At 49.0% G+C, this 9690-nt stretch overlaps 1 protein-coding gene across 1 annotated transcript; it reads right to left on the reverse strand.

The window, feature by feature from the left end:
- Positions 1-670, reverse strand: LOC123158224 (PHD finger protein ALFIN-LIKE 2-like). The gene is made up of 3 exons (XM_044576300.1): positions 535-670; positions 379-411; positions 1-263 (listed from the first exon to the last, which is right to left on the reverse strand). The coding sequence occupies exons 1-3, from the start codon at positions 647-649 to the stop codon at positions 1-3; spliced, it is 411 nt and encodes a 136-aa protein (XP_044432235.1). The 5' UTR covers positions 650-670.
- Between the last annotated feature and the right edge of the window lie 9020 nt (positions 671-9690).

Here is a 9690-nt window from a genome sequence, read left to right on the forward strand (position 1 = left end):
CTAGGAAGCATCGAAGAATCTATCTATGCATCTGAAATATACTACAACAGGAGCAGGCCACGGAGATAAGAAGAAGGCGACGGAGAGGAGCCACGAGTCGGAGTGGACGGTGACGAGGGAGAGCCAGTCGCGGCGGTTCATGCCGTTGCGGGCGAAATTGATGCCGAGGGCCGGCTCAGGCAGCTCGGGGGGCACCTCCTCCGCCGGCAGTGACACCTCCCAGGTCCCGTCGGGGTGGCCGTAGAGGCAGAGGTTCTCCTTATCTGCGAGCAGAGAGAGAAAAAACCCAGGCCGATCCAGTCAATCCCCGTCCGGATCCCACCGCCCGGCGGTAGCGGAGTAGCCCAATCCATCCATCCAATCTGGGGGGCAACTCACCTGGGTCGCAGCTGTCGAAGAAGTCGTCGACATCTGCACGGCGGCACGAGGCGCAGGAGAGAAGCGCGGTGTCAGCGCGGCGCTATGAGAGGGGCAAAGGGGATGAGGGGGAAGGAGAAGAAAGGAAGGGGCACAGTCGGTCGGTCGGGTACTCACCGGAGGTGAGCGCGCGGACGAGGCCGGCGCGGCGCGCGTTGAAGTCCCTGAAGATGGCCTCCACGGTGCGCGGCCTGGACGTCGCGGGGGCGGCTGGGGCCCGGGCCGTCTCCATCTCGCCGAGGCGGGGCGGCCGGCGGCGGCGGCAGCGGTGAGCTCGAGGGAGGGGGTGGGGTGGGGGGAGAGGGGGCAGCGGTTGGGCTGCGGCGTGCGTGCGGGCGGCATCGTCGAGTCACCACACACATGGCGGTGCGCTGGCCGGTCGAGGCGGGGCAGGGAACTGGGGCGAGGGAGGAGGGATAGCAGGGAGAGCAGTAGGGGACGGAGGTTGTGTGCGCGCAGGGGAAACGGAGAGGACGGGAGAGGCCGCCGGCGGCAAGGTTTGGGAGGGAGACGAGGGGAGGGGTGGGATCGGGGTGGGTGGCGGCGGCGATGTGGGAGCGAGATCTGGATCGAGGGAGGCGAGGGGGGCTGCTAGGGTTTAGGTTGGGTTGGGTTGAGAGGGGACCTGAGAGATGTTGGATCCGTCGGATGTGGACGGTCCAGATCGGCCAAGGGGGGTGATCCGTCTGAAGAGCTCTCATGGGTTTAGAAAAATTATGATTTAGAATAGTTTCTTAAGTACTAAAACTAGGAGGATTTTGTGAAGCAGCTATCAAAAATATTTTGCAAAATGGCACAACTACAATTTTCTATTAATTTAGACCATATTTTATGGATTATAGCCAGTTTGCATGCAATTTTTTTTATCTTTGTAGCTATTTTTAATCATTATTCGAGTGCCCCAAATGAGGTTTTTTTGTGAAGGACCTACCAAATAATTATTGCAAATTTGGCCCAAATCATTTTCCTAAAATACTAGGCCATATTTAATGCACAATTAACCAAATGGTTGGATGTCAAAAGTTTTGATCCACCCCTCGTGAAAAAGACAAATTCCCGCCGATTCAGTTGGAAGCGGGTCAAATTTGAACTGCAGCTGCCTCATAGTTTGCTATTTATTTTTTCCAAAAATAATTTCTAGGTACATAAGTATCTATTTAATCAGAGAAACATCAAAAGTTTTCCAAGATTCAACCACTAGCTAGGAACGGTCAAGCATGCGTTTTGACCGCATTTTGAAACGGGCATAAAAAATTCAAAAAAAAATCAAAAAATTGGAAAACCTTCGCATTGTGTCATTATATGATACCAAGTTTTCAGGAAAAATAATAAACTTGTAATACGGAAATTGTTTTAAAAAAGTGTTCTCAGAAATGAGCTATCATGCATGAAGATTCATGGCTTTCAAGCCAAATGATCAATCTTATGGCCACATTCATGGCATAGTTTGTTCAAATGATCTCATATTGTGCACAAGGGTGCATCTTGGAATGGCAAACAATGTTGCCTAAGGGAGTTTTCACTTTCATTGCACAAAAGAGCCATTTTCCATTTTTCGAGTGCCCCAAATGAGGTTTTTTTGTGAAGGACCTACCAAATAATTATTGCAAATTTGACCCAAATCATTTTTCTAAAATACTAGGACATATTTAATGCACAGTTGACCAAATGGTTGGGTGCAAAAAGTTTTGATCCACCTCTGGTGAAAAAGACAAATTCCCACCGATTCATTGGAAGCGGGTCAAATTTGAACTGCACCTGCCGCATAGTTTGCTATTTATTATTTCCAAAAATAATTTCTAGGTACATGAGTATATATTTAATCAGAGAAACATCAAAAGTTTTTCAAGATTCAACCACTAGCTAGGAACGGTCAAGCCTGCCGTTTTGACCGCATTTTGAAACAGGCATAAAAAATTCAAATTTTTTTTTGGAAAACCTTCACATTGTGTCTGTATATGTGACCAAGTTTCCAGGAAAAATAATAAATTGTAATACGGAAATTGTTTTAAAAAAGTGTTCTCAGAAATGAGCTATCATGCATGAAGATTCATGGCTTTCAAGCCAAATGATCAATCTTATGGCCACATTCGTGGCATAGTTTGTTCAAATAATCTCATATTGTGCACAAGGGTGCATATTGGAATGGAAAACAATGTTGCCTAAGGAAGTTTTCATTTTTTTTGCACGGAAAAACCATTTTCCATTTTTTGAGTGCATAAAAGGAGGTTTTTTTGTGAAGGACCTCCCAAATAATTGTTGCAAAATTAGACCAAATAATTTTTCTAAAATACTAGGACATATTTAATGCACAATTGACAAAATAGTTGCGTGCAAAAAGTTTTGATCCACCTCTGGTGAAAAAGACAAATTCCCGCTGATTCAGCTGGAAGTGGGTCAAATTTGAACTGTAGCTGCCTCATAGTTTGCTATTTATTTTTCCCAAAAATCATTTCTAGTTACATAAGTATCTATTTAATCAGAGAAACACCAAAAAAATTCCAAGATTGAACCACTAGCTATGAACGGTCATTCCCGCCATTTTGACCGCATTTTGAAACAGACATAAAAAATTCAAAAAAAATCAAAAAATGGGGAATCCTTCGCATTGTGTCATTATATGTGGCCAAGTTCCCAGGAAAAATAACAAACTTGTAATACGGCAATTATTTTAAAGAAGTGTTCTCAGAAATGAGCTATCATCTCTGAAGATTCATGGCTTTCAAGCCAAATGATCAATCTTATGGCCACATGTGTGGCATAGTTTGTTCAAATGATCTCATATTGTGCACAAGGGTGCATATTGGAATGGCAAACAATGTTGCCTAAGGAAGCTTTCATTTTCTTTGGACGAAAAAACCATTTTCCATTTTCTGAGTGCCTGAAATGAGTTTTTTGTGTGAAGGACCTACCATATATTTGTTGCAAAATTGGACCTAATCAATTTTATAAAATACTAGGCCATATATAATGCACAATTGACAAAATGGTTGGGTGTCAGAAGTTTTGATCCACCTCTGGTGAAAAAGACAAATTCCCGCTGATTCAGCTGGAAGCGGGTCAAATTTGAACTGCATGTGCCTCATAGTTTGCTATTTATTTTTTCCAAAAATCATTTCTAGGTAAATAAGTATCTATTTAATCAGAAATACATGGTTTGATGGCGAGACATCGAGGTTTGGACGGTGGCTGAGGGCCCCAACTCTAGAGCGCATAAGCTCGCATGCCCGCCGCGTGGTCACCGCGTGATCGTGGTGTTGTCATGCGTTCTGGGAGGCCTAGGCATGACTAGTGGGTTGTTCACTCCCTAGGTAGATGCTAGGAAGAAAATTATAACATAAGATTCTCACGAGGAGACCGATCGATGCTCAAACATGAATAAGCAGCCAAGTGTTTGATTTGCGGTACGGGAAATGCACATGGCTAATGGGCATGAGTTTTGGCTGAGGATGATCAGTTACTAAGAAGACCGTCTTCACAAATTTTTAGGGAAATCAAGAATATATAAATAACACTTCCTTCACAAAGTGCTGCTCTGAACATAATAGGAAAATGAATATTGTTGAGTTATTTTTGAACTAGGCAAGGAAGGTTTTTGACATATTTGATGAAGATATGATCCAAACAATTTATGAGATTTTTTTGGGAATTTTTGGAATGACAGAAATATAGGTTGCTTCACAACTAGGGTAAAAACTACCACATGGACATGACACATAGGCTAAACTGATGAGGTGGCGCCTAGTCATCACAACCAACCACAATCTACAAGGCTATGACCATCTATTTTGGTCGTTAACAACTAGAAATAAGGCAGCGGACCAGCCCTGTTTGCTTTGTGACCATTTGGTGTAAGGAAATTACGACCTTTCTGACCAAAATGGTCGCAATGGTTTAGGGTTTGGAGGCCCCCGAACAGCTTTTGAGCAATTGGTCTCAAATGGTCATAGATCTATGACCAATTCTTCCAGGGTCACTGACAGAAGGTCACTAGTTGACATATTTCTTGTAGTGGTTGGACAGGTGGCGGCCAATGGGCAGTGGGCTTTGGACATCGGCCCAGAGTTGGATGCTGCAACGTTGCATCAGTTCCTCCAGCTATGGCCACGGGTAGCTGAGTGGGAACCAATGCCTGGAGTCCATGATGGGTTCACTTGGTCCTGGGATGCGAGTGGGAAGTTCTCGGTGCGTTCAGCATATGCAGGCAGGTTTTGGGGTCGGGAAGTGATTCCCATGGCGAAGATGATTTGGAAATGCCGGGCGCCATTGCAATGTTGTTTCTTTGCGTGGTTGGCGTTGAAGAACAGGTGTTGGACCTCGGATAGACTGGCAAGGAGAGGGTTGCCGCACCAGGTTGCTTGCCTGCTGTGCGATCAGGAACCCGAGACGCTAAACCACGTGCTGCTCACATGCGTCTTTGCCAGATCAGTGTGGGCAGCGATGGGAGAGGCGTTGGGTAAACATGGATGGGGGCCAAACCAAGAGGATGAGCTAGGGGAGTGGCTATGTGGCAAGGCAGGTGACAACTACCTCGACACCAAGGACGTCCATACTATCCTGTTGATGGTCCCGTGGGAGCTTTGGAAGCATCGGAATGCAATTGTTTTTGATGGTGCGTCACCATCGGTGGAGAAGATCATGGACCGGGTACAATCTGAGTGTGAGATTTGGGCATCTGCGGGTTTATTCAAAGGAAGGCTAGAGGAGTTCCTACGTGGGTTGCATCGGTGGAGGTGTAGGGAGGAGTAGGCTTGTGGGCTTTGAGTGGAGTGGGTGCGGGCCGTTGGGCCGTGCACGCGTGTAATGTAATTGTATTGTGGAGGCATGCTTTGCCCTTATTTTTTAATATATGATATGCACACTCGTGCATATTCGAGAAACAGATAATTGGCTCTCAACTCATGGTCTGCAGATAAGAACCGAATCAGGGTTCTGAATGCCAGTAATGTCACTGCGCCATGAATGAAAGGAGAATAGTGTACATATGTAAATATTTCCTCTACATGAAGGATGCCACGATCTCACAAGCCTTTCCCGGTTAAAAAAAACCCGATGCGTAAACTAAAGAAGGCAAAACCTAATACACTTCAGTTCAACAATGACAGTTTTGTGTGCTACCCGTGTTTAGTACAATCCAACTTGCAAACCACTTTTTCTTTTTCTTTTTTGTGGTTGTATATCATGGTTTGTCGTACATATGTACCCCCTCCTCCCATAAGAGGAGAATTTTTTCAATTTTGATTGAATTCAAATTGGACTACAAGTCTGAACACGGACATGAGAACTCAAAATTGTAAAAGGGAATGTGTATTGATTGCTTATTGCTTAGGTACGTGCAGAATTACAATTCGACACAAACACATCTTTCCCAACATGGAAGAGTAATTTGTTTGCAGATTTCAGCAGATTCGTAACACTGAATCCCGCTTTCAATTCATCAACTTCCTTGGATCATGTACATAACAGGCAAGCAAGCAACTGCATTACAGTCATGCTAGTTACAACTGCAGTACTGAATGTTCGAAAAGAAGAATGCAGAAACATTAGTTTAGATCTTTCCAACTGTTTGAGCTAGAACCCTAAGCCATGTGAAGCTGCGTCCTAACCGCAAAGGTTTTCTTGACCATGGAGCTGGTGCACCTCCTTATTGGCTGCATCATCTTGGGCGCCTGCACCAATTGTGTCCTGCGCCGCCGTTTGGCGGCCTCTGCTTCTTGGTAAGCTTGGTGGAACTTGCGTTTTGCGGCTGCCATCTTCTCCTCCGAGCAGAGGGCAGCACGGTCCCCGGCGGCGGAACCGGACGCATCCTTTCTGATTGCCATGTCAGAATCGGCGGAGACATGTTGCTGCTGATCGACGGCGATCTCCTTTGTCTGCGGCATGTTGATGTTGTCAAGCTTGTGCAGGGCGTCTCTGACCTTGGCGAGCTCGTCCTTCATCGACGCCCTCCACCCCCTCACGACTCCACTGGCCAGGACGCGGACGCGCTCCGACTCGTGCCTGCGCAGCGCGCAGACGGACTTGGCGAGGTCCGTGGAAGCCAACATGCTGGGCGTCACCGGAACCAGCCGCAGTGTCTCCAGGGACTCCGCCATGTGGTCGTCGAGCATCCCGCAGAGGCGCTCCGCCTGGTCGGCGTCCGCTGCGTCGGAGAGCTGCTCCATGATGTCGACCCTGGCGCGCCGGAGCTCGTCGCGTGAGTGGACAAGGTTGGAGGGCTTGATGGCGGCATCCACAGAGTTGAAGGCGTGGAAGAAACGCTTCCATCGGCGGAGCGGGCTGGTCTGCGTGGGCGCGGCCATGGCGTGGCCGCGGACGCGAGCTCTGTCTTTTGTGTGACCTAGCGCTAGCGGTGGTGCTCTTGTCTCGCGGGGTAGGCACAAGGTTGGGCGATCAAGGAAAGCTATGAATCTCTTGTGGATGTAGTACGCTTATATAGATTCTGCTGCGGAAGTCGAGCACCAGTCCAATTCGGATTAAGGAAGCGCGTCTGGAATCCGAGCTCAGCATGGGCAGAGGCGCAAATCCGTCCGGCCAGGGCTAGGATGTGTTGCGCGAGCGCCACAAAAATTTACCATCCACCGTCTAGCTTCGCTAGTACGGTACCAGTTTTCGCGGGGCGCTCAGATGCAAATCCTCCACCAGATTCTTCCTCTCCCGACAAGGTCAGCTCAAATGTGCCGACTCATTTCATCAGCAGCGTCCGTTTGGCTCCGTGCGGATAAAAACACGGCTAAATGCGGAGACGCAAATGAACCTGTGTTATTTTTTGTCCACCGTGATCTATTTTCGGCCCAAATTTAAGACGGATTTGCATCGGCGCGGATACTCGTGATGCCATCCCTTGTCCTTCCATGACCCGTTCATTGATAAGATTGTTGGAAATATGCCCTAGAGGCAATAATAAAAGGATTATTATTATATTTCCTTGTTCATAATAATTGTCTTTTATTCATGCTATAATTGTATTATCCGGAAATTGTAATACACGTGTGAATACATAGACCACAATACGTCCCTAGTAAGCCTTTAGTTGACTAGCTCGTTGGTCAACAGATAGTCATGGTTTCCTGACTATGGACATTAGATGTCATTGACAACGGGATCACGTCATTAGGAGAATGACGTGATGGACAAGACCCACCACTGATGGGGAACGTTGCAGAAAATTAAAAAATTTCCTACGGTTTCACCAAGATCCATCTATGAGTTCATCTAAGCAACGAGTCATGGGAGATAGATTGCATCTACATACCACTTGTAGATCGCGTGCGGAAGCGTTCAAGGGAACGGTGATGATGGAGTCGTACTCGCCATGATTCAAATCACGATGACCAAGTGCCGAACGGACAGCACCTCCACGTTCAACACACGTACGGAGCGGATGATGTCTCCTCGTTCTTGATCCAGCAAGGGGGAAGGAGAGTTTGAGGAAGAAGGCTCCAGCAGCAGCACGACGGCGTGATGATTGTGGAGAGGCAGTACTCCGACAGGGCTTCGCCAAGCACTCAACGGAGGAGAGGTGTTGGGGAGGGGAGGGGCTGTGCCTTGGATCAGGTGTTCAGCCCTCCCCTCGCCCCTCTATTTATAGGGGAAGGGGGAAGGTGGCTGGCCCCCTCTAGATGAGATCTAGAGGGGGGGCGGCGGCCAGGGAGGGGGGCTTGCCCCCCAAGCAAGGGGGGCGCCCCCACTAGGGTCCCCCCCAACCCTAGGCGCATGGGCCCAAGGGGGGGTGCCCAGCCCTCCAGGGGCTGGTTCCCTGCCCCTTGCGGCCCATGAGGCCCTCCGAGAGGGGTGGCCCTCCCGGTGGACCCCCGGAACCCCTTCGGTGGCCCCGGTACAATACCGATATGCCCCCGAAACTTTCCGGTGTCCGTATGACAACTTCCCATATATAAATCTTCACCTCTGGACCATTCCGGAACTCCTCGTGACGTCCGGGATCTCATCCGGGACTCCGAACAACATTCGGTAATCACATACAAGTCTTCCTAATAACCCTAGCCTCACCGAACCTTATGTGTGTAGACCCTACGGGTTCGGGAGACATGCAGGCATGACCGAGATGGCTCTCCGGTCAATAACCAAAAGCGGGATCTGGATACCCATGTTGGCTCTCACATGCTCCTCGATGATCTCATCGGATGAACCATGATGTCGAGGATTCAATCAACCCCGTATGCAATTCCCTTTGACAATCGGTACGTTACATGCCCGAGACTCGATCGTCGGTATCCCAATACCTCGTTCAGTCTCGTTACCGGCAAGTCACTTTACTTGTACCGTAATGCATGATACCGTGACCAAACACTTGGTCACATTGAGCTCATTATGATGATGCATTACCGAGTGGGCCCAGAGATTTATATGTGGGAAGTTGTCATACGGACACCGGAAAGTTTCGGGGGATATCGGTATTGTACCGGGGCCACCGGAGGGGTTCCGGGGGTCCACCGGGAGGGGCCACCCCTCTCGGAGGGCCTCATGGGCCGCAAGGGGCAGGGAACCAGCCCCTGGAGGGCTGGGCGCACCCCTCCCCCCTTGGGCCCATGCGCCTAGGGTTGGGGGGGGGGAACCCTAGTGGGGGCGCCCCCCTTGCTTGGGGGGCAAGCCCCCCTCCCTGGCCGCCCCCCCTCTAGATCTCATCTAGAGGGGGTCGGCCCCCTTCCCCCTTCCCCTATAAATAGAGGGGCGAGGGGAGGGCTGAACACCTGATCCAAGGCGCAGCCCCTCCCCTCCCCAACACATATCCTCCTCTGTTGAGTGCTTGGCGAAGCCCTGTCGGAGTACTGCCTCTTCACCATCATCACGCCGTCGTGCTGCTGCTGGAGCCTTCTTCCTCAACCTCTCCTTCCCCCTTGCTGGATCAAGAAGGAGGAGACGTCATCTGCTCCGTACATGTGTTAAACGCGGAGGTGATGTCCGTTCGGCACTTGGTCATCGGTGATTTGAATCACGGCGAGTACGACTCCATCATCACCGTTCCCTTGAACGCTTCCGCACGCGATCTACAAGTGGTATGTAGATGAAATCTATCTCCCATGACCCGTTGCTTAGATGAACTCATAGATGGATCTTGGTGAAACCGTAGGAAAAATTTTAATTTTCTGCAACATTCCCCATCGGTGGCATCATGAGCTAGGTCTATGCGTAGTTCTCTATTGCACGAGTAGAACACAGTTTTATTGTGGGGATAGATATTGTCAACTTGCTTGACGCTACTAGTATTTTCCTTATTCAGCGGTATTGTGGGATGAAGCAGCCCGGACCGAC

This window comes from Triticum aestivum, chromosome 7B, assembly GCF_018294505.1.
Source record: "Triticum aestivum cultivar Chinese Spring chromosome 7B, IWGSC CS RefSeq v2.1, whole genome shotgun sequence".
Classification (NCBI taxonomy): Eukaryota; Viridiplantae; Streptophyta; class Magnoliopsida; order Poales; family Poaceae; genus Triticum; species Triticum aestivum.

Excerpts from the sequence above, each read along its gene's own strand:
- LOC123158224 (XM_044576300.1), bottom strand. The coding sequence starts at position 649 with ATGGAGACGGCCCGGGCCCCAGCCGCCCCCGCGACGTCCAGGCCGCGC. Across the intron at positions 412-534 it reads CGTCCGCGCGCTCACCTCCG|ATGTCGACGACTTCTTCGAC; the intron begins GTGAGTACCCGA and ends GCCGCCGTGCAG. Across the intron at positions 264-378 it reads CTTCGACAGCTGCGACCCAG|ATAAGGAGAACCTCTGCCTC; the intron begins GTGAGTTGCCCC and ends CTCTGCTCGCAG.